This window comes from Monopterus albus, unplaced genomic scaffold (assembly GCF_001952655.1).
Source record: "Monopterus albus unplaced genomic scaffold, M_albus_1.0 scaffold33.1, whole genome shotgun sequence".
Lineage (NCBI taxonomy): Eukaryota > Metazoa > Chordata > Actinopteri > Synbranchiformes > Synbranchidae > Monopterus > Monopterus albus.
The window spans coordinates 1,584,096-1,610,142 of NW_018127913.1; the positions used below are offsets into that span (position 1 = coordinate 1,584,096).

Genomic DNA, 26,047 nt, shown 5'->3' on the forward strand with positions numbered 1-26,047 from the left:
AACTCTCTGGCTGCTCGTGCCCACCCCCCTTCCCAGCCCCCGAACCCCCTCCAGCCCCACACATTTCTAGCTCAGAGGGTCTTAAGAAAGCACACTTCCTTTAAATTCACCCATATGCAAATTTTAAGATGTGATTTGCATTTTAAAGTATTTAACTCCTCATATTTATTGGGCTCTGAGGCCTTGCTGATCATTGATTTATGTGCTTCCGGCAATCATATTTCCATATTTTGTGTGGTTTTTAACGACAGTAATAATTCAAATATGCAAAAAGTTGTTCTTTGAACGATATCTTTAATTATATCCTCAAAGCATCATTCCTTTCTGCTTCTCTTTTTTCATAGCTGAGATTGTCTTTGAATAAAAAAGGCTGAAGAACCATAAATTAGACCGTGCAATGAGACACTGATGGGCAAAACTGCAGTCGGTTACCTTATGTACATGGAGATGTCTTAGCATGTTTTGCCTATATCCAAAGCCACAAACAGACTAGGGGTGCTCTGCTGTACAGGGACCTGTGTGACCTTGTCCCCACAGTCCTTTATTAATGCTGACATTCTTTCAGCACGAATCCAGTCTAAGACTGTAAAATTCATCTGTTATATTCAAAAACGCAAAAAAAAAAAAAGACCTTCCCCCTCTGTTTTGTCACTAACACAGGAAGTTTCTCTGTCACCTCTCCTTATTAGAGTTGTCAGAGTCACCGCATGCTCTTATGAAAGCCGTCACACTCAACAAGATTAAAAGTGGCGGGTTCCCACCACCGTTTGGCCTATCAGCATCACAGAGCAGCCGTCAAATGTGCCTGCTGTCCTCTTTGCCCGTATTCCCATTGTCATCTTGGCACGGCATGTAAACTTTTAGAATAATTGCTCACCCATACATGAGTATGGGTGACTAATACAGTGTATTAGATTAGTTGTGTTTGGTTACAAAAGGGGAAAAGTGGGTGTTTCGTTATCTCGTTCACTTGGTAGGCTGCGTACTGTGAGAGTCAACATGAAAACAGAGAAGAGATTAATTTAGCAAGAGCCTGCTCATTTGACCCCTGACTGTAATAAGCTGGACAACAGTCTCCTACATTGGAAATTAGAGCATCGTGTCACAAATATGCATTATCAATATCTGCACAATCCAAAAATGTATTTAAACTGATGCTATAAAGCTAAAAAGCTCCAAATATACTAAAATATTTATATGAAACATATATGAAATCGTTACATATTTATATTTTTCATATTTTGATGACAACACATCACGTTGGAGCATTCTCTCTGCCTTTTACACACATGTACCCATACAGAAAGGAAAAGAGCCACAAACACAACAAGCAGGAACATGAAACTTCTACATACTGTGTCCTATTAAAATGAATGGCCAATTAGAACAGTAAGAATTAACATGGCAAACAGAAATAATTGTTTCCTAAATTATACTTTAAAAAAAGTAGTGAATTCATTAAAAATGTTATTTGTATATTACACAGGTGTCATAATTATTAGTCATGGTAATTATGGTTATTACTGTAATAATTTTTCAATTTTCTTCATAATTCATATCATCAAAATACAATCAGTGGTTTTACTGCATCATAGTTTCAAATGCAGAGAGGCTAAGTTCAGTACAAGCCAAACATATTAACACGGAGGCCCTTGGAGGATGCATTTCACCCCAGTGTTTATCACTACTGAGTCTTGCACTGACTGCACGCAAAATATGTTACAACCCCCACCCCCCTGAGACTCCACGGCACACCGCCCTCCACTCCACAATTAAGCTTTAAGCCTCACTTCAGATTTCTGCACTGTGGCTCTAAAACTGATCAGTGTGGATCAGTGTTATTAAATTAAATTGATTTAACGTGATGTTTATGTTTGTGACATGCACACGGACAAACACGCACACAGACCAAACTCACTCGCAAGCAGCACCCACACTGTTTTATCCCCGAGTCGGTCTAAAAGAGATTACACAGAGTGAATGTAGAAAAAATAATAATAATAAATTCATTATGTGACATTTGAATATGTATTTAATATAAACATGAAACTGCCCGTTCCCATTTACACACAAACACGCACTCTAATAAAGAGATCAGGCCACAAACACACACTTATGAGGAGCACCAAAGCAGTAGTGGACCACGGTCAATGAGGAACTCAGAGCTGATCAATTTACAAAGCAAATAAAAAAGCCTCATGCTAAAACTACTGCCATATATTACTAAACTGTATAAACATCTGCTTTGAGTTGCAACAGTGATAGAAATGTGTGTGTACAGTTTTTGTTTGGGGGGGGGTAAAAATCATGATAAACCAAATCAATTGGACTCTGAAAATCCCTCATCTGGTGTAGCAGAGCTGTGAAACAGTGTAAAAGTATTCTCTCTCCCTCTCCAGAAAGGTTATCGCATTGTATCTTATTGCCTTTACCTGCTCCTATTCACTGCGAACATGCACTGATTTGAATAAGCACCGCTCCAGAGGCTCTCTTATCAGATCCCAGAAGGGTGTGCCAACACAGCAGTATCAGGTACACATCATTTCTCTCTGATGCCCCCTCCCCAGAAAAAGGAAAAAGGAAAAAGTTTAGAAGAATAGAAAGTAAAATAAAAAAAAAAGAAGAAGAGTGTTGGTGCATCTGGGATCTGTTGCCTGATAACACAGTCTGGCTGCAATCACATCCAGGCTTGATATGCAAAAGTGACCAAAAAGAAACACAGTTAATCCTTCTCTAGAAAGACTCCCTTTTCCAATTTCCCTTTTTCATTTTCTGTTTTAAGCTCCCTGTTTTTTTTACCCAGAATATATTTCTACAACTGCTGACCTACAGACTCATCAATTTATTCCATGTATTAATGTACTGAATTTTTAAGTAGGATATTATTTTTTAAAAAATCATTAAGTAGGGTGATAAAAACAATTTGCATATCAACTAATGTACAACAATTACCCACCAAAGGCATGATATTTTAAAGATTTCATTTCATTAACAGCGTGCATCAGGACTTTCTTTCCCACTCTACACAGCCACAGAAACACAATTCTACAAAGATGCACAGGTTTCCAGTTTCATGTTAATGATTGTTTTTGCTCTGTGAGGGGAAAACACCAGCTTGGGAAGGCATCAGTCAGGGAGGTTAGCGAGCATGATAGCAACATGACCTCGGAAAACGTATCCTCCTCGGGTAGGTTAAACGCACACAAACACACTTGCACACAGACAAACATGCACTGAGGCCATCCATGTTCATTTCCCCAGTCTTTTTAACAGGCTAACCTGCTCTCTTCATTAGGGTGCTGCGGGGACTTATCACTGTGCAGTCTTTGTCCTTGCTGTAATTGCCCTCTCGGCATGTCAGCGCCCAACCACCCACCCACCCACCACCATCATCATCAGAGCAGCCCCACGCCCAACCAGCCCAGCCCAGCACCAGTCCCCCTGTGACAGGCCTGGTGATACAGCGGTGCGGGGAGCCTCTCCTGAGACCCGCTGATCGGCCCCTGAGGGCCACCGGTACCGACTGCTCTGCCACAAGCCCAGCCTCCAGCTCCACTCATTTAGCACAGCACTAACATCCACTGTGGTGCTTTCACCACAGACGCGGAGAAATATTCTCTTAACAAATTTTCTACTTTTGAAAATATTACTTTGGCAGGAAGTAGCCACTCAAGTACATTAAAATGAGCCAAGTCCCTTGTGTAGGTATCTACAAATTTGATTAACTGAACAACTGACCTGTAATCTAAAATAAACCAGCTCTGTCTATCAGTTTCACTTCATTTTCAATCTCATAGCAGCTCTGAAATCACCACAAACATATGCAACTATGCACAATACATGTTCTACACGGTTTTCACCTAAAAGTGTCAAATATCAGCTGAGATAAATGTTAAAAGTGTCACAGACTTAAACAAACCATTCAGCAGAACAAACATAATCTTAAATGCATTTCATTCATGCAAGAGATCCACAAGTACCACACACCAGGCAGTCGCACACTGCAAATGATATCCGTGACTGTTAGTTTCTAGCAAGTTGAATGGCGCCATCTAATGTTTAGAAGAAAGACTACAAGTCATGAACGCCAGTGTCAGTTTCTTTAAGTTGCAAAGAAACAAATTAGCAGTTTGGCACTACTTGAAGTGTATGTGGTGTTTAAAAGTCTAAGTAATCAGATTTTGCTGGGGGCCTTGGAAGGCAGCAGGCAGGCTTTGAAATGACCACAAAACTGGACAGAGTGAACCCCCCTAATTTGAAATTTAACTATAACAGACAGAGAGCTATCAGTGTTGCAGCATAATCCTGACCTCTGTTTGTTTTGCTGAATAAACAGAATAAATTAATAAATGTTTCCTCTTCACACAACACACTCCTCCTCACACGCTCAGTGTTTTCTTTCCTGCAGGAGAAATCGATGTGCCAGCGTTTTCACGGCCGGCTGCTGGGGTTCAGACCTACGTCTGGGTCCGGGGGGGCTCCATGGCGTGGGGGCTAATGTGGTGCAGGGTTGAGGAGGAGCGAAGAGAATTTGGTTGACTATGGGATCTTCTACATCTCTAGTCACATGTCCACTCTCCTTTCCTGCAGGCTTGACACTTGTGAAAGCCAGACTGGATGGCAAACAGTTCCCCCTCCTTATACTTTACCCTCCTCAAAAAATATACCCCCATCTGTCTGCCCCTGTCAGGAGCTTCGGCACAATTGGGTGGTAACTGTGCTGGTGAGGAGACTTTAGTGGTCACGTTTCTACCATGCTCACTAACCTCACTGACTGGATGCAGCTACCAGGGCCACGGAAGATGCAGGCAACAAACTGTAAGACATAAAAGCGATGTGATATGCCGTATAACGTTTTAATAACTTTGTTGCACCACATCTGAAATGCAAACACATTAAAGTGGACATAGTGTCCCTCTCATTAAATACACAGCAGTGTAAATATTATCTACCCCCCTCTACGCTTGAATAAACATACACAAAGACCCCATTGCCTTTCAGCATCCATCCAGCAGATACCACCAACAAGCCTAGGAAGTTTTGCTAGGGGGGTGTTTTATGCGTCCCACAGGGCTAGGAGACAGTGAGATGTGGCTATAGCACACAGAGGATCCCAGTCAAGGACACAGGCAGCATCACTCACTACGCCATTATTTGCTCATATTTAAAGCTAAGGAGGCGCAGGGGCTACCTGAGGGACTGTAGCTACACATGCAGAGGAGGATGGGTGATTTCAGAGTCCGACGGGTGTGCTGAACGACTGAGAGCTAAAAGAAACACAGGCAAGGAAAGGGAGAGAGAGGGAGAGAGAGAGAGTGAGGAAGTGACAAAGGGCTTTATATGTCAGCCCAGTGATACCAGCGTTTTTATGGCCGAATATTTTTTCTCTTGTCAGAGCTGGATAAGGAATCACCATAAGGTTGGGGAGCATGAATATTGCCCTTGAGGGCCCACTGTGGCTGCTCCTGTTTATGGTTGACTAGCAATCAGCCACCGATTCAGAACCCACAACCCCTCATCCATCCACGTCAGCAATTAATCAATTAAACGGGCAGTGGGGAGGAGTGGAATCAGCTAGGTGTGTTAATACAATAGCCTGTTAAGGTTGATGTAATTTCATCACTAATGTCACACATTCATCACACCCTATTATCTATTTCACATAGACAATGGTCAATATTACTTAATAAATCTGAGAATCAAGGGATTTGGTGTGTTATTACACTTGAAGGATACTATGAAGTCCTGGTCTATAGAGCACGAGGCCCCAAAGTAACATGTACTGTACACCTACTGAGACAAGTGGCAAACTTAATGTGACACATTAAAAAGAGAAGCTGAACACATTTTACATAATCTGTCAGGAGATCTGCAACAGAAAATGGAACCCTAATTATAAAGATCATGACTAATAAACACCATCTGACAACAGTTCTTTCCTTAGTTATTGTTTATCTGTCCTTACTGTAGAACTGCCAAGAGTGGCGCTCAAGAAATGTTTGTATTTTATCTTTGATTAATCTTCATGACTTAAAAATAACAATGGAATTAACCCCCAGTATGAATTCATGCTGCCCCCCCACCCCCACCCCGACCTCACTTAGAGAACCACAAATATGATCTTAGAGACACTGTGCCTGTTAAACCTGTAGCGTGTGCAGTGTTTTATCATAAAGGACAGTGTGTGTGGCTCAGTGCAAAAGTGTGTAAATAGACGGGTTTGTGTAGGCGGAGGCCCTGTCTGCTTGTGTGCCTGGTGTGAGCATGTGTGGGCCAGACCACATGTGATACACAAAGTGAGAGCGGTATTTGGCATACCGATGGATACGAAGGCTTGTATCACTAACCATGTTTTTTGGAATCCAGCCACTGACAGCTGACAGTTTGTGCCAGTATTTCATAACTTTTAATGTCACAATTTTCAAGGCCAAAATATCGGAAAACTTGCAGTGATAATGGAAAAAGTCTTAGACACAACGCCGGGACACTGGACATGTTGAAATTCCTCTGTTTGGATTACAGAGCTCTTAATAAGTCTTACAGCTCACTGTTTTTTGTAACTTTACCACTTTTGTAAATATCATTTTCTTATGTGTGGCTCCCACCCATCCGAGAAGGTTGGTCTTCTTAATTTAGGCTGGGTTATAACCTGCTGATGTTGTGGGCGCGTAAAGTCCATTGAGACACCATAAATAATACTGGGCTATACAACTTAAATGAACTTGACCTAACGGCTAATCATAACATGGATAACATGGGTAAATGTTTGGAATCTGATCAAAGTGCTTCATTACACTTAAGGACTTACATCAGACAAACTGCATAGTGTTGATTAATTATACAATAAACATTGTTATCATCATATGAGTTGGCTATGGCTGATATCCCTTTTTTTTTTTTACACACAGAAGGCCTATACCTGTCCTGTATATTGGTCTAATGCTAATAACCATTTCAGTCGGACACAAAGAGCCTCCATTTCAACCAAGCCAACATTTCCCCAGCACTCCCAGCAGGTACATCAGCTCAATTATGATGATGGCAATGACTGATTGCATTTTACCTCTCCCCTGGTCCCCCAATAAGTCTGGCCATCACATACAGAGATACAGAGAGAGACAGACAGAAGAAGGGAAGGGGGAGAGAAAGAGACAGAGTCAGATAGCAGCGTCATCTCCAGTGAGCTACATGCATCCCAGATGCAAGTCTCCAGGACGGTATCAAACATCTCGGTGGCAGACTCATCGTGAAAATAATCTATACCTACAGGAAGTCAATTAAAAAGTGCCAGGGGAGATTAAGAGCAGCATGACAGCTTTTCGTCAGGCCACGGGTTTGTCTGGGAGAACCTGCCCATCGTGCGTCTACTGTGTGAGTGAGTGTGAGGTGTGTGTGTGTTGGTAGTAAAGACATGCTAGAAAGCAGGCGGCAGTGGTGGTAGTGGAGGGTGGAGACCGCTCCAGAACACCCTTAAAAGCCCCCTCATGAATATTAAAAAGACCCTTGGCAGTCGGCAGCTCTGCCACAAGTTTGCAAACCAGCGTAATGTGACTGTTTGTGCTGAGAAAGGGCTCAGTCCGGATTTCAATTAAATCAAACGTTGTCACTCTGATGGCACTCTCAATGGAGGGACAGCTCATTCCCCTCTACATATCAGCTCAGCTTTGTGTCAACCATCCATCTCTCATCCTCCCCTCTCCTGTTTGCCATCTTTATCAGCCTCAATCCACTCTCTCTCCATCTCCTCTTTCTCTCCTTCCCTTTCTCCCCCTCTGTCTCAAGCAACCAAACTGAATGTACAAATTACTCTCCCCTCCACCTTTAACTCCTACTAAATCTTTCCCCTTTCCCACTTTGCTGAGCTGGGATATTTTATTCCTCCATCAAATATGCATCCCATTAATTAAGTTAGATTACTCCTGACTGCCAAATATCGTCTGCCCCGATGGGTGTCAACAGAGAAATGCATGACTGTGAACCTACTGTGACATGGCCCCAACACTTCAACATGAGTTACTGCCTTTTCCTGCTCCATCCATGGGCAGATTACCAGACATTGCTGGAATTAAGAGTCGCTTGCTCCTTCCCCTTCACCCTGCTTTTTAATAAGTGTGCAATGGATGACACTTGCACTTCTGACAATGAGAGGACTGATATTTTAATTACACCCCTTTATTCATCTGCCTTCCTCTTCATCTTTTAATTGCTGTTGTTAATCACTCATTAACTTCCCTCTATTTTTTCCTCCTACAATATACCTTTGACATGATTATCTCTATAGAACAGATTGTTCAGCAATATTTTTATAATAATTCAACTTTAGAGGGCAACGTTTGAACTTTTTTGTTATCTGCACTGAAGAGAAGTTGTAAAATTTGACTCATGTTTCTCCACCAAATGCAGCTCTTTGTCACCCTTTGTTAGCTGATATGAATCTTTACAATTCCAGTTTATCAATGCTACCAAGAAAGGTTCTTGTAAAGCAAAAATGACTACTTCTTTTTATTTTTGTCCTGCAAATCATGCAAGTTGAGATTTAACAAGAAAAAGTGATTTAAAAAAAAACAAGCCAAAACAGCTGAGGCCACAAGAAGTTTGGCGTTTTAAAGGAGAAGCTACTGAGATCACACACGGTGCAAACAATAGCCTCTTAACTTAGGCAGTCCTCAAGAGTAGAATAACTTACTATCATAAGCCTATGTGCTGTGTTGGCTCCCCAGCTTAACTACTGATCTTGCCGTTTAGCTCCTGGACCCAGTGTTTTGTTTTTGTTTGTCTTTGATTAAAGGGAAATGTTTTGATTATGAAGCCCCGAGGCCCCTGTTGTGGGCCCACTAAAGAATATGAGATTGTTATTAGAACCTAATAGGACTGATCTGCTGACAGAGATTCCTCTCTTTGTGTCTCACGTTCAGAGCTGCTGAGCGGAGGAGACCCATTCAAACTCTTCAAAAGCATCCTTTCACCAACATGAGCCCGACGGGCAAACAGAACTTGGGCTGTGCAATTTCAAATTCATTCATTCATTGCGTTTCTGCTGAGCGTTAGGCCTATAATCCAAACTCAACTAATGAAGCCATTGTTTGATGTCATCTCTTAAGCTGGGAGATATGTGTGAGGACACGTCACTTGAGAGGAAATAAAGTTTGACAATCTAGCTCCACAACAAGTATAAAAAGTGTAAAACTGTTCGCTGCTAGATTTATACTGATACATCGATGCTGTCTAGAATTGATTTCTCTCTCCCCTCTTTCGCCTTTTGCAGTGTGTGAATGTGTACCTGTGCATGAGTGTGTTTCTATTGCAAAAAACATTAATTTTACAAACATCAGCCCAAGGCTACTAAACACATCCAATCCATTATGCTGCGCTTTATCGTGTTACGGGGGGTAACGGGCTGTAAAGCTGTCTTGGTCATAAAGAGCGATCGCAGAGTGCCGAGTCAAACCAGAACACCGAGCTCTCTGAGCCATACGCAGCCCTCGTTATCATCAGAACAGCTCCTTCACATACTTAACCTTTCCGGACCAGCCTTTCTGCATTATTTTCCAAATGACCTTTAACGTTACTTATTTCATTTCCGATAATGGCACACTAAATTCTGCTAAATGCATCAGAGCAAAATGTGTTTATTTCGGTGAGGGGGACTTCAGTGACTGACAAGGACCATGTTCCCAGACACAAACTCAAATATCCAAAGCAGTAAATAGAATACGTCTTCCAGACTGAAATAAATACCTGTGTCTGATGAGCACACAAAATTATATTTATTATAAAAGATAAGGAGCACACAGAATAAACTCACTACCAGTCAGAAGTCGGACTTTTTTATCTATACCGAGCCCCACGTTTCTCCTATTTCTGATATTACTGATGTGAACATTTGTGTGTGCAAATGAGTGACTGGACAGATACTGTGTTAACTGTGCTTCAGTGCAGAGAAAAGCACTATATAGGTCCATTTACCTTTGGCAGAAGTGCACGTATACAGTGAAAAACATAAACCTTGGGTCAAGGTTCACCACCTTTTTTTTCTAGTCTGACAAAACTATTTATGAGATAAATTCTAATGCAAACCATAATAAAGTGTTCAACAAATATAAATAAGATTGTTGGTAGTCCTTCTTGAGGTGGGTGCACCCAGTGTTTATATTTTCTTACTTTACATGCCACCAAGTGTATTATTATTTTCATCAACCTTTAGACATCTAAAAATAATAATGAAATATGCAAACACAAAAGGTTCACAGAGTCTGAGGTAAATATTTAGTTGTGTGTTAATTAATTAAGAATTTCTGCCCACACATGCATGGTACACACGTTTGGTCACACACATCCTAATGATTTAGGACACTATCAGCTTTCAAAGGGGTCTAACTCCCAACAGAAATCCAAAGCTACCCCAAAGCCGTCGTATCACAGCCACAATCCTTCAGCTTGTAAGGAGCAGTGTGCTTCATGCCGTATAAGCGGAGGGGTTGGTGGTGGAGGCATCTTAGTGAAATTGCTAATGTACGTGATGATTAAGTGTAACTCAAATACAGTGTGTGTTGTTCATAGGCCTGACAGGCAGTAATTTGGTGTATTATATTCTGCGGTTTTAATTGCACGCCACCAACGTGTCCCTCTGACACATTATGAAGCGATGATGTACAATTATTTCAGGGCGGCAGGAGATCAGCAGAGTGACATTATAATCATCTTCATAGGGATCCCTCTCTTCATCTGCAACAACCATTAATGTTTAAATGGGAGGAAGGGAGGAAAAGAAAAACGTAAAAATAGTTCTCAGGGAGTTCTAACCAGAATCTGTTTGAGGATTATAGAGAATCACGTCAGGGGAGAAGGAGAGGGGTGTGGATAGACAATAGAGGGGCTGAGTTAAGTGACGGCTTTCTCTGGATAAGCAGCAAGCTAAGATGCTCCTCCACTGTCACTGCCAGGCCTCACACTACTCATACAGGCCCGGGCATTAAGGCACATTACAGCGGATGAGCCACGCAGGGCGGAACTGATGGGCTATTCTGGGAACAGACCAGACAATCTCACAAGACAGGGGGGACATAAAAACCCTGACATGAGCCAGCCCCATCCTGTTAACAGTCAAATCACACACACAACACCCAACATGAAATCATGACTATATATACTCTCTCCAACACAAAGTCAAGAAAACTGAGACGAGGAAGGGAAGGAGGGGAAAAACAGTGCAGCCTCCTCCACAGAGAGGGCAAACTTTAGCATGCTGCAAACTTTGTGTTGTGAGAAAGCAACGGTTTTTAAGTTTTGTTCAAATTCCTGCAGTGACACAAGGAAACAGGCAGCTTATGACCCATAATCATAAAATGGCAGTCCACAGGAGAACAATCCATGTCCATGATAGTGTTAATACTTCTAAGGCCCAGGCTGAGATATTAAACCAATGCCTCAAAGCATTTAGACTGTTTATGCATAATTTAATACCTACAACAGCACTGGATGTCCATTGCATCTTTGGGGAGGAAGAGAGAGCAGGAGGGTGGAAATGCTGAGTTCAGGGCCTTTCTGGTAGATGATGGAAGAGAAGAGGAGGAGGCTCATTAAGTGGCCGGGCCCCAATGTGGACAAAACACTCCAGGAGGAAACACAAGAATCTGCCGTCTCACATGCTGGAGGATTTTTTTAAACCAATTAAATATGAGAAATCTTATCTTACATGCTAACATCCAATTTGTGTTTTTCTGCTGTTTTTGCACCTTAAGAGTTCTTTATAGGCAAAACTAAGATGGCTTGAAAGACACAGGCACAGGCAGATGGATAAGCAGAAACACAGCCAAACAGATGTGAAGGAAGTGACAGAAATGGTTAAGCAGCAAGAGAAAGCCTATAAAGTGTTAGCGATGATGAGCGAGGCACTGACCAGCCCGCTCAGGTTTGACTGGCAGCATGGTCAAGGGTTCCAGGCTGTGCGGGCCTTGCATTTGCATTTGTTAATTGAATGCCACAACAATATGATCTTCAACTATCAACAACTTCCCCCACTCCTGAGAAGAAACCAGCAGTAGTGGGCTGAAGCTAAAGTGAGGTGGACAGCGAAGGTGCAGCACATCCACTCACTCACAGTGTCCACACACAGAGGTAATCTTCTAGTCTGAAAGTTTAACAGGAAAACATGGCGATCGATGGCAGTGAGCAAAGGTTTTATGTTTAAGGTAAGGGGAAAAAATAAGAAAAAATGCACAAACAAAAGCTGAGCCAATGCTCTCAACAAAACGGCAAACAAAACCCACAAAGCCCAAGAGTCTGGAAGCACAAAGAGCATTATACTGTAGGAACCCAAATGTTATATTGTATGAAGCAGTCACAATATACTGCCATGCTAATTGAAATGATAAATGGTGATTACACATAAAAATCCCCCCTGAAACTTTTTTTTTTTTTTTGCTTATGTGAAACGTTGCTCTGTCATTAGTATCCGCAAGAGAATGCAGAGCTTAATCGCACTATAATCTTACTTTTCTAGGTCACCCAAAACAAAACGGGTAATCACATTACACATTATAACTGAAACATGGACTTCCATTAGTAATGTGCTTTAGGTTCAGATTAAGGACATATCAGCAAATGTGAAAAGTTTGGGGAAGGGAGAAGGTTATGTGTATGTATGGCTCTTGCCTTAATGAGGATGTTTCTAGGGGTTTTCTTTGTGTTTGCTGCTCTTTAGTCAAGAGGAGGGATGGCCTGGTGATCAGTCAGTACTGAAAGCACACACCGGGCCGATTTGTCACTAGTGGCTGGCACTGGCAGCACACAGCTCCTCCATCCACATGATTTGTGAAACCAGGGGCTGTATTTAGTAGTCCCATTTAAAGGAATATTGGAGAGCTGTTCCGTATGTGTGTGAGCGTGCGTGCGTGTGTAAAGCTAGATGCTTGGTGAAAGCCAGGCACTTCTGCAGCACTTGGAAGGAGAAGGTTTTCAGCTGGAGGGCTTGTGAAACATGAGCTTTCCTCTCATTAAAGGAGAAGCTGTGTTTAAACCAAAGCGTGTTTGCTCCTGCTGTAATATGTTTGCGAACATCAGCGGGAGCAAATAAAAACACTCGCTCTGCTCAGCTTTAGAAGAACAAAAATCGGCCCGTGACTGAACTAAATGGAACAGTCTACACAGGATTACGCAGAGGGAGAAACTAATAACTTTACATATGTCTTCATCTTAGCGTGTAGCCACAGAAGCTAAATGGCACAAAGCTGGAAATCCCACAATTTACTCTATTCCCCGACTGCATGTTAAACAGCTTAACACGTCCATTTGAACACGGCAAGGCAGTGAGGGGGTCTACCATGGGAACAAAACAAGCTGAACACAACATATGGTCTACACGTAGGGGGTACAAGGTAGTGGGATAATAACTATGCTCTGGCACTACTGGGTATTTATAGGCTTGTGGTTGCCTACATAAACAACCAATTAGGATTATTTGTACTGCTGAAACAATGAAGAAGGTAAAATAAACTCTATTCCTTTAACGTTTAATTCATAAGGAAAGTCGGCTAGCAGCAATACATTTAAATGTCTTTTAAGAAAGGCCTGGGAAAGCCTAGTTTCTTTTTTTTTTTTAGTCATTATTTAAAAATGTATTTTAAAATTTTGTTTTCTTGGCTGAATAAATAACAAGCCTGTGTGTTTAGTGTTTTAATGTGCCAAACCTTTTCAGGTATGACTTTACTGGTAAATGCTACACACCCTGATGAGATCTGAGCCTTTCAAACAAAATGTAAACTCTCCATACGACACCAAAAAAAACAAATGAAATTATTCAGATTAGCAGCTCATTTAGGCAGTGGGTGAAAGGTGTCAGTATTTTTTTTTTTATCAACTAAAATCTCACAATTTCAAAAGGAATCTACATCAGATTAGCAGCAAAGCCATCCCACTTAGCCTACTATGGTCAGACAGGGTTAAATAGACTTGACTTATGAATTAGCATGAGACAAATGGAATTTAAGGTGGGCTGTACAATAGATAATTAGTAGATACCACTCCATGTGAGGACACCACCCACCTGCTGTTACTCATGGCTTCTCAGTTTCAATTCTCAACATGAACAATCCCCAGATTTGTTTCCAATGTGAGATATTGGACCCAAACCTACCTGATCTGGCTGAATTGATTCTCAGGTGGCTATTTTTAGATGTAATATTGCAACAATATCAGCCTAACACACAGACACGCACACACAGTGCATTCGCTATTAAAAGATGGAAAAGTATCTTTCCTTGGAATGTTCAGCTCCCTAATGATTCCTTTGTCACTAGACTCAAAACAAGCTTTTGTTCCACTCCTTGTCAGTGTCAGTTTCATCACCCTTTTAAGGAGTGAGGTCCAAGATCCTAGACTTGCTTTTAAAAGCTGTTAGCCCTTGTAACTCACCCACAGATGTCACATTTGTACTCTCTCATGCCAAGATGTCTCTTCACGTGGTTCCGGGCGTCTCCCAGCTGAGCAGTTGCAAAGTTGCAGATCTTACACATGAAGGGCTTAGATCCTGCAAAACAAAGCAGGGAGAGTTCGTATTTGGCAAGAATATTATGTTTGAAAGAAAGAAGTGGAAATGTTAATAAAACATGACTGCCTAACAGCTGGGCAGAAATTTGATTTTACATTACAAATTATTTTTCTGTGCTATGAATGTAAGTTGTCGGCTCTGTGCTCAGACCTCAACAAACTTCACAGCTACAAAATTATTTCATTATTGTAAAAACAGATGCCCTTACACCAATGTCGGTAAAAACTACAGTCACACTCCGAGTGCCAGACGTCTCTTCTTTCACTCTCCATCTATCCTTGTCACTCTCCTTCATCTCTTACCTACTCTTCATTTGCCTGTGGATGCGTAAATTGGATTCAAAAGGTCAGGGAGAATACGTAAATCAATTCCGTGTGCGTTCACTACCTCCCATTCCATCATTAAAGCGCTAATCACTCTGGCGGGCTTCGCAAGAAGGTTTCTCTCTAATTATTGTCATTAATAAGTCCAGAGGGTGGGGTAGAGTTTGAGAGAGTGGCAAAGCCTCTGCTTGCCATACGTTACTTATGAGCAGCGCTGCGATGGCAGATGCCTGAGCTACCTGCATGACACACAAACATCTACTCGTTCAAGTTAAAAGAGGGAACAGGGTCCTTAAAAACAACCACAGAAACACATCTGTATACAGTATACTTGAAAATTGACCAAACCAAACCTTTAACTCAGCCTTAAAGCTTACACTCTTTAACAAACCTAACAAAATTAAAGGTTTGCATTTGTCAAAATAAGATGGATATTTTGTTTGGCAGTGTGAGCCAGACTTAGGCCAACATCACACAGTGCCACATTCCAGTCTGAGTGGCAGCCCAGTATGATACCCATGTACACATCTTTGAGCAAAGCCTCACCCTCTCCCAGTGAATATCCCAAGGCATTCTACAATATTTATTCCAGGGGCAGCTGCTGATTTGATTAAGCACTTTGTGTAGATTACTAATTCGTTCATACACGGTTCACTTGCTGTGAGCTGGAAATACGACATCGAATTTTAAGCTGGTAACGAAGATTGAAAGGCAAGCTTGTGCTAACAAGGCCCATAAACACAGGGGGCGGGGGAGTCCACGCATGGGCAATAGCAAAGTCAGCCTCTTCATTTCACATGTCCCTACAGTATACTACACACACACACACACGAATCAGTACACAGTCACAAGAACAAATAAAGGCAGATAAACACATAAAATCCCTATACATAACTTCACACCTAAATGTGCAGACACCTTCACACACACACACAAAGAATCACACAACAAAATCAACACATAAAAAAACAAAAAGACAGACATACACATTCACACCACACTGACATAGCTACATCTAGATTCAGAACCCCACCTCACACCTATGTATGTGCATACAGACACACACATTAAATTCACAAGACATAATCACTCGTGGGCAAACCGAAAGAGAGACAAATCATTCTCTCTCCTTCTCACTCACTCAGACGCACACACACACACAACCTAGCGTTGAGGTGAGAGAGAGGCATGTGGGGAGCTGATTTGTCCAGATGGCTGGCTGAGTATGAGACATGGCAGAAAGGAGAGGGATGTAACGTCCCTCAGTTCTCACATCTTATCACATTAATACTCCACCACTCCACTTAAATAGCCTCCGTGAAACTGAAATTGACCATCAATGCAGTGTCATGTTAAATTAATATTGCCATCCACATAGGAGCGATGTGGCTTTCTCACATCCCAGATGAGACAGGGAATGACTAATTCATTTCCTGAGAGGAAAGGAGAACCTCATGCAATGTTTCACTACACACACACACAAGATGAAGCCTTAACCTGCACATGACACATACTATTGTCAAAGGCTTGGCTTCCTGAGAGGAAAGAAGAACCTCGTGCAATGTTTCACTACACACACACAAGATGAAGCCTTAACCCTTGCACATGACACATACTATTGTCAGAGGCTTGGCTTTGAACTTCAGGTGTGGGCTTAGAAAATAAGACATGATACTTTCATATGAATAACTTCTCGTTGTACAACCAGCTAATAAACACTGCTAGCACCTGAGACTGTCCCAGTTTCAACTGTGGCTGGCTACAGCTCTACTGCACAGTTTGCACAGAAAGCCCTGTACAGGTAATCATAATCCATCACACTCTGGGTCCAGTCCACACATTTTCATCTGTCACACTGTTTCATCATTTTTGCCTACCAAAAGATCTACTTTACATAAGTGAATGGATTAGAACACAGTTAATGCAGCGCCACAAGTCACCGAAGTGTTAAACATGATCTTGCCTGATAAAAAAAAGTTCACTTGTGTGCATCAACAGCAAACAATATCCTTTAACAGCATGCCAGAAGGGACCTGACAAAGAGAAAAGCACCTCTTCTTCCTGCAGTGGCTAAACACAGCTGTATTAAAGAGATATCACAGTGATAAAGCTGAGGTCGACTCACAAAAACACATTTTTAAAGAACTGTCAAAACTGAAGCAGCAGAGACTGAAAGATTCTGTGCTTCAGTACCTAATGTGGGTCAAGCTCCAAAAACACTGGAGCTTTCACTTCCCTTAACACTGGATATAATCACTGATTAGACACCTTGTTGCCTAACCAGTAACCAGACGGGTGTTGTTGATAGTCCATTAGTAGAACACATATCCCGATAGTACCTGGAGTACTACGGCTTAACTGTCTATATGTTGCACTGGTGGCCAGGGCACTGAAGTCTTTCATGGGGTGTTCCACCATAGGAACCTGCCAAAACGTGTCAAGCTGTTTAACACTTTGTCTCCACTGCCTCCCGCTTTGGAGGTGCATTCTGGAAGCTACATTTTGGCACCCCTTAGGAAGTAGCACTAAACTCAAGTTCCAGGAATGCGAGCTGGGAGGGGTGGGTGCTCACAGAGCTGTCACCCATGATTGGTTAAATGCCAGCATGTCCATGCTTCATCTAATAGCTTTACAAGCAAGGTGTGTAAACACACTCACTGGTTTAGAGGTAAAACGAGAACTTCAGCAAGCGGACCCCAGGAAGAGAGTCATATTTCTGAAAGCTTGTGTTCTTCTTGTTTACCAGCTGTTTGATAAACTGATACAGTCTCAATTACTGGCTAATTTTTGCACTATGGAGTGATCCTTCATGTCCTCTGCTCTCCCCCTATGCAGCTTTGTGTGTGTGCTCGTGAGAGAGGAGTGCAGCACTGCCCTCCTCTAAACAGAGACCGACACAGCGGAAAGAAGAGTGGAAAGGCAAAGCAGGATGGTCCACATCAGCCTGTGAGGTTATGCCAGGTGACAGTTAAGGGAAGCACAGGGTGTACCGCTCTAGGTTGTGACAGTGGAAACGCAGCACAACTGACTAAAGCCAACTCAAATCCATGTCCCCTTCCATCAGAAAAACAAATAAATAAACCCCACCAGCTCTGAACTTTCCCAAAACAAAATACCACCTGGAGCTGCCATTTACAGTAGCAAAACCTAAATACTTAGAAACCTGCCCACACTCATCAAGTCCAAGTACATATGAGAGCTTGCACAATAAAACAAAAAAACTAACATTTCTAATAAAATAGTTAAAAAGTTCTAAGCACCACCACAGTGATTTACTATATAGCTAAATCACTGTCATTATCTTAAGGACACAGCAACATGTACAGGACGCCGTTTTTTGTTTATTAGTTTTTTCAATGAAAGCACCTTTCGGTCCTGGGATTTCTCAGTCGTTCAGTAACACAGTCTCTAATGCCTGTCCATTCCCAGTCTGAAAGGTCCTCGTCACGGTGCTGAAGAAGGTCTTTTAACTTTGGAATAACATTCCTGGGAAGGCCTAGTTTGCCTTCTGACCCATCCCAATTCACTTTCTGTGCCCAGGACAGGTATGTGGGGAAGTCCACAATCATCATCATAAACATCTTTGCTGCATAATCATCTGGGCACTGAGGGCCATAACTGTGTTTTGTAACAGTAAAGGTTTTGTCTTCTACCTCTGGATCCACAGTCTGCAAAACAATGTCTGGTAAGATATTAGGGGTTGGTGGTGATCGTACAGCCATTGTAGAGCTATTAGTGGAAGCTGTATCTGGTGATGACGGCAAGTGAGGTTAAAATTGCATCTCTCCACAAGTCAAGGAGGCCTGTGTCTGTGGGGGCCTGGGTGAGGGCGAAAGGTGCAATGAGGGAATCTGCTCAAGAGATAGAGATAAAATTCGCTCTTCATAGTTTTTACCCTCTCTGCCATCCTTTGGAGAGTCTCCCTGACCAGCTCTTGCTCCAGCTCCCTAACAGTTCTCCTGAGATATGAAAAGTCCTCCTGTGCCTTCTTGTGGTCTTGTGCAAGCTCATCAAAAGACTTCTGAAGCCTGGACACTTCCCTCTGCACACACTGTTTTACCAGTTCCTCCACTGCCTGCATGGTGACGGCTGCAGCAGGAGGCACTGGCATGGAAAAACAGCAATTAGATCTAGAGCTGTACATACTTCAGTCGTGTACCGGCTACTTTCAATGTGACCCAGCTTTCACCTTTTCCAATACATGCTTCTCTCCATCTGGTCCCCCTCCATTGTTTGATCTTCAAAACTCTATGCACTGATTAGTTCAATGGTGAGTGATGGAGATGATTCAAACCTTGTCCAACATGCTTTAAAAAAAAAAAAACCCTTGGTATAGTAATCACATTCTATGTACCCGTTTGGGCCATTTTGGCCTATTCCATTCAGTTCTGCATCCGGTTGTGAAATGGACCTGGGCTTAGAAATATAATAAAAATATCATATGTATATTGGAGGTGAAATTCAGTTGACAGATTCTCCCTCATCACAGTGTCTGAGGGCAGACAGTGCTTTCAGTGGAGTTTTAATTTTACATGATGTTTCAAAATTGCTTTCAAATGTTGATACACTTACTAAAAGATAAAATCCTGAGGAAAAACATTACATTATTTCAAGATATAAAATCTTAGAAATGTCTATATCAAAAGCCCGTATTGGTTAAATGGTGCTCAGGAACACTTGTCATTTAGCTTTTCAGTTTTTTTCTACAAACACACATTCTGCATGTGAACATGTATGCATGGCATTTGTGCCCATTACACAACCAGGCTCAGTCTGAGCTCGGACAACTCACTCCAGTGAAAAAGTGACCAATTTGCCAAAAAATGCAAATTCCAGCTGTATCCCACAAGCATGAGCACGTGCTTCCTTTAAAGGACAAATTGATAAATCTGTGTTCAGCCTCCCACTATGGTCTCCTGATTTCACTGATTAATCAAGTGAATAAAATCTAGGTCTTAATTAAACGGACCTGGATGTGCTCCCAGCCCAGAGACTGGCAGAACCCCACCGTGCTGTTCCGCATCCCCACAAACAAACTCCCAGAATAAATGACCAGCATATAAAAGGTGAATAATTCACTGTAATGAGAGGACTTAGCAATAATAGCATTTGGCATATGTTGTCAAAATGAAGAGAAATACTGTAGGTGCTTTCCACAAATAAAAACAGCATCAATGAAAATGTAGATGTAATCGCATAAACAAGAACATAACTCAATTGAATAAAAAGAAATAAACCTAAAAAAAAAGTATTCATATTATGCAGCCTCACATTGTGCCCTTGACTTGAAGCCATCTGTTGGGACCTCAGTGTCACAGCTTTCATTTTCTTAAGTAACACTAAGTAAGTGACCTCGAAACTCAAGAATTATGACACAGGGTAAAATTATGAATACATATAGACTAACCATTAATAAGAAGAGAGTGGGGGCTCAGCATTAATCATTGGGATTTTAACATCCAATTCTTTCTACTTTAAGCAATCCGATTTGAGCAGTAAGCAATCTCACTTTGGCACATAAGGTGACTGGCATACATACCATTATAAAAGGGCAAAAATGTTTCCTTAAATTTCAGCCATTTCTCTGGCCCAACTAATACATTGGTTATCATTCTTATACCACTGAAGTACCAAAGCTTCAGGGTAATTTACAGCCACACATTTTAGGCCACAGCATTTACAGACATACGGTATGATGACCTGATGGTGTGAAATCAGCACGCTGTTTTAAGTACATCAAGTATTCAAGGAGGGCATGCAGAGAATATTAGATCTAGGTTTTACATGTGCTAAGCATAGAACATGCACTTCAATTAAAGTCTGATTTAAATTTGAGCTAAAATGGGGACGGACCACTAAAGGCAGAGAAGGGCATTTATTGATGGCACCCTCACATCTCGCTCCTGCATTAAGTTGATTTTTAAAAGCAATTAATACACATAGTCAGGGAAAAGTAATGGAGCGCCCTGTGTTTTTAACCTGCCGGACATTTCCCAGCCAAACCCCTGACCAACGCAGCCCTGCTTTGCATTATAAATGACAAGATAAATCTTAATGGATTGAGGATAATCGCCTAGCCATGAAGGCTGATATATACACACATTCACTAGGCATACAAGCACTCACACACATATACACAAACATGGACGTACAGACACAAGGGAAATTAAAGGCTTTGAATACGTCTGCATTGATTATTTTAAATTATTAGCCCACCTCTCTTTGGATCTCCAATGCTTTTAGCCTAAGCTTTAACACATTTACAGAGACTTATTGACTATAATTACAACTGAGTCTTGGTAATGGACACATCAATTATGAGTCGCACATGTCTCTGACCAAGCGTTGCTCAGGGAATCCCAATCTGGGGTCCATTAGCTTCTCTCCTGCTGGTCTGAAGCTCAATCAGTCTTTAACTTCACCTCTACTGAAACAACTATTACCTGGCTGCAGCAGATAGTAGCCTTAACATTAGCCTGAGCTGCTGAAGAAGAGTCTGCATCTCTACACTCAGTAATGTTATACCCGAAAACAAAGGCCTAAGAGTCAAGCAACTACTGAAAGAGATTACTATTTTAGTTTTGGGATTTTTAGTCCAACTTAATGTGTTCAAGTGCTAAACAGGCATTAAAAGTGCACAAACCCAATCTGTGTCAATTATAGGAGGTTAAATCATTTATGCAGCAACTGAAAAGTTGTTCTATTTCATTTAAGCAAACGCATTTTCACATTTTTCTAATCAAAATGTTATTTGCAATTTTAATAAATAATTAAATTGCATCAAAATATATCAGAAATATGCTACCTAGCTATTAATCAGCCAGGGGACTCCAAAAGTCTGGGGGCTGCGGTGGAGGATGGGGGGTTAGAGTCAAAATGTAATGCTTGTCAGTATTAATGAAGGAAAATGAAAAACAATGACATTGTTGCATCAGTGTAAATACTATATGTGTGTGAGATACAGACTGTAGGCAGAAGTGTGCATGAGTTAACAGAAGCCTGATACATACCTGTGTGTGTACGAATGTGTGCCAGGAAGGCCATGGAGTTGCTGCTCTTGCACACCTTGCCACAGTATTTGCACACACTGCCCTGGTTCTCCTCACGCTCACGGTTGATCTGCTCTGTGTCCTCCAACACATACTTGTTGACCTCCCTCAGGAGCTCCTCGTGTTTCTCCTTAATGTGAACAAACAGATCCTGCTCCGCTTCAAAGCGGTCTGTGCATTTCACACACTTGAAGGCCGCTCCCCCTTCGGGCAACTCTTCCACACTGTTCTGCTCGTTGCGGAGGTGGGCGGCGCTGGTCAGGTGCTGGTGCAGGTTGCTTTCGGTGTAGAACGACTTGCCGCACACCAAGCAGTGAAAATGCCTGTCCTTGGAAGGGTGCTTCATTGAGATATGGACATTGAGGCCACTGATGCCATCAGCCATGAAGCCACAGTCCTCGCAGCGTATGCGAGAGCTGCTTCCTTTGGTTTCCTCCCTTTCCTTCACGTCCTTGTGTTTCAGTTTCTTGATATATGCAGAACTGGGAGCCAGAAGATCTGAGGGAACCGGTGAGCCTCCAGTCAAACAAATCACAGCAGCTTCACCTTCCACAGCCAGGCCCTCCTGCAGTGCCTGTTCCTGTTCAGCAAGGGCCTTTATGGATACAATGCAGGCATCAAAGGAATGGGCTTTGGACATTTGTGTATCTGAATGCGAGCTGTCACTTTTTGCATTTAAATGCTCATCCTCCGCTTGTTTATCCCCTTCTTCCTGGTTCTTCTGCTGCATGGACTGATTTGCTGTAGGCTGAAGATCTGCTGGAGCCTGTTGGGATTCAGACAGCACTGTGGGTCTATTAGTCGGGTTGGCTGGATCTGGTTCACCATCACTGGAAGAGGTAATGCACTCTGTTTGCTTCTCATCTGTACTGCCAGGCATAGTAACCACATCATCACCAGGTTCTGTAGTGATGGATGATTTAGCTGTATTGTGACTTTCCGCAGGCTGACAGTCATTTGAACAAGACCGAGGCTCCTCTATGGGGCTAGGGGGTTCATCTTCAGGATTAGAGTTTGCCCCACCAAGCTCGATGACCTCCTTCGGTTTCAGTGACAAAGCCCGTCGTCCCTCTCTTTCCAGTGGCTCCGGGTATTTCTGGCTTTTCTGTTTGTGCTTGTCTGTGTTGGCATGGCGAAGCATCTCCCTGCTTGTTACAGCATAGTAGTTACATGCTAGACAGACGTACTCAAAGTCTTTAGTGTGCTTTCTCTTGACGTGAAGATGGAGGGAAGGGACTGATTGCGCTACAAAATCACAGCGGCTGCAAGCATTAACACTGTCACATTTACTTTTTTTCTGGCTTGTGTCTGTCTGAGTTTGCTCTTCTCCGCTGTGTTCTTTAGAGGCCTGGTTCTCAGATTCCTGTTCTTTGTTAATGGTATGTGAGGCTGCATTTGGTTCCTGGGCTTGTGCACTTGTGGGTTCCTGCGGTGATGCACTTGTGTCATTGCTGACTGAGTTCTTATTTGCACACTCTTGTGCACGTCTAACATGTTTCTTCGTGATACAGTGACGATCCATGTCTCCTTTGGTCACACAGCTGTAGTTGCACAGGGTGCAGCTGTATCCATACTCCTTGCTGTGCTTGCGGCGAACATGAACGCTGAGGTTGGTAGCGTTGGACACTACCAGGCCACAGTATCCACAGGTGGTTGTGGCCCCTTGCTTTGGTCTTCCTCTTTTCTTTCTGGGAGGTTCAAGCTCTAAATCTTCCTCCTCAACCAACACCGCTATGGCAGCCTCAACTGCCTCTTCAGTTTCCTGTTCTCCTTCTGCCAAAATAGCTACCTTTTCTCCACCAACCCGAGCCTTATCATTTATATTTGTACCATCAGCATCATCTCTGCTCACGCTCTCGACATAGAATTCAAATGAGGAAGATTCTGCACTGTCTTTCCCCTTCTGCAGCTGCATGTGGCTATCGGAGGACAGGTGAGCTTCCATCCATTCAGATGTGGCTGAAAAAAAGTTGCACAATTTGCAGCGGTACCACTCCTGGTCCAAGTGTTTGACTCGAGCGTGGCTCTCCAGCAGCTCTGGCGTGCTGACCCTAAACTCGCAGTATGCGCACTTCAGCTGGAACCTGCTGATTGTACGTTTGGGTGCCACTTGTATTGAAGTAGTCTTCACAGAGCTGCCAGGATCCTCAGTTTCATCTTCTTCTCCCATGTTCTCGTCAACATCAACTGAAAGACATTTCAATTAAACACTTTTCAGATCTCTTTTCAACCATCCAGTTAAATAATTAAATAAATATGTGCAATCTTAATACTGAGAAATCCATACATAAAGAGTGAAAAGAATGCTTAGCTCTGCAGGTTTCTAAAGCTACCACCTATTGCTAATATTACATTAAGTGAAAATTCCCCCCAAAAGAATTTACAATTAACATTTCGTTCTTAAAACTTGTAAAATCTACAAATACTTGGAAGATTTATCTTTCAGAAAAAAAGACCACACCATCTGACATCTTTAGTTTAACATTTCAGCTTTGACTGAACCTGATAACAGCATATACTCACATGTATATGGGGTGTCTTTGGTGTGGTATCTCTGAGTGTGAACATCCAGAGGAGCCTTGTCCCTAAATTCTTGCCCACAGTAGTTGCAAGAATAAATCATCTTAGGTTTTGGAGTTCGCTTGCTTACTCTTCTCTCTTGGGTGGGGATCGCTCCTTCTTGATCTGCCTGATGTTTGTCTAAAACACTCTGCTTTTTAGTTAAACTCTGTGTGTTCTTTGTGGCTGCAGATTTTACTACTAAAAGATCAGACTCCTGGTTTTCTTGAACTTCTACTCCACTTTCTGTCTCCATCTCTACCTCCTGCTGGATTTCAGCTGGACTCACATCACAGACTTCATCACTTTTCTCACTTGGCTTAGTATTTCTGTCTGTGTTCTTTGAGCTCTTTCCGTGCTTTCTTGCATAGTGAATCTTTAGTGCTCTCGGGCATTTGGCTGAGAAGCCACAAACTGTGCAGAGATTGTCCCGGTCTTCAGCTACAGAGTCTGGCCATAGCTTCTCAGCAAGATCCTCATCTGCTTCACTGGACTCAGCAGTCCTACTGGGAGAGGCTCTTTTAGTTTCCTCCATTTCCACATCATTCAGCTGCACCTTCCCACTGGTGTCACTTTCAGAAACTTTGTCCTCAGTAGCCTCCTCTCCTGATATCAACGTTTTATTCATATCATATCCTTCTAAAATTATACAACAGTGAAGTTGACCATTGCTATCAAAGCTGGATCAAACCCCTGAAGAAAAAAAAAGAACAGAACTGATGCCAGGCATCTCCAATAGTTTGAAACACAGTTCAGTAAATTAACAGGTTATATGCATTTACCAGAAATAGTTTGTAGCAAAAACTAAAACTTAGTGAAAAGTGACCAGTCCTTCAATAACATTAATTGACCAAACACAAGCCAATGTCGCCATCTAGTGTTTCCAATCAGCTTGTTAGTCACAAACACCAGCATGAGAGTTGGGTGTTGCTGCTTATTAAATGACCAACAAACATGAGAGCTTAAGCCACAGCAATTAATGAAGTATACATATGTCACTGCTGGTTTAGGATGCATTGGTTAATGCCTGTAGACATGATCCAGTGGAGCTACAGTGACTGCCAAACATAAATAACATTTAATCATGAATAGAGATATCTCTAATGCTTCACAAAGTTTTGACATTTGTTTTGTAGTGTCAGATGTAATGTAATTTCACAGCCTGAGACAGCTCAGTGCATTGCAACTTAGACAGTTTTTCTTCTCTGCCCTGTATTTTCTGTATTTGTAGCATACCTTCTTTGTGCAACATGTATGGCAAACTGTAGTCAAACTACCGATTTTCCACAATCTGTCAATTGCCACCCTCGTTATCTATTGATAGGATGTGTGAATTTAATCATTTGATCTTAGTGAAGATTTAAGTCAACTCACTCAATAACTAATACTGTCATTCATCTAGGTTCACACTTTTTGTCAATAAGACAGTGTAGTGATAATTTCAAGTGTAAATACACCTTTGATCTCAGTGAAGATTTAAGTCAACTCAATAACAAATACTGTCATTCATCTAGGCTCACACTTTTTGTCAATAAGACAGCGTAGTGATAATTTCAAGTGTAAATACA

At 42.1% G+C, this 26,047-nt stretch overlaps 1 protein-coding gene across 1 annotated transcript in view; it reads right to left on the reverse strand.

Annotated features, from left to right (window-relative positions):
• The window catches only part of znf407 (zinc finger protein 407), a 153,172-nt gene that overhangs the window by 125,684 nt on the left and 1,441 nt on the right, over positions 1 to 26,047 (reverse strand). Inside the window, exons 2-4 of the mRNA XM_020597248.1 lie at positions 24,444 to 25,172; positions 21,882 to 24,107; positions 14,413 to 14,527 (exon numbers count right to left, since the gene is read on the reverse strand). Of these exons, the coding sequence (XP_020452904.1) occupies positions 14,413 to 14,527; positions 21,882 to 24,107; positions 24,444 to 25,107 (3,005 nt within the window). The 5' untranslated portion in view covers positions 25,108 to 25,172. The remainder of the gene's footprint in view (positions 1 to 14,412; positions 14,528 to 21,881; positions 24,108 to 24,443; positions 25,173 to 26,047) is intronic.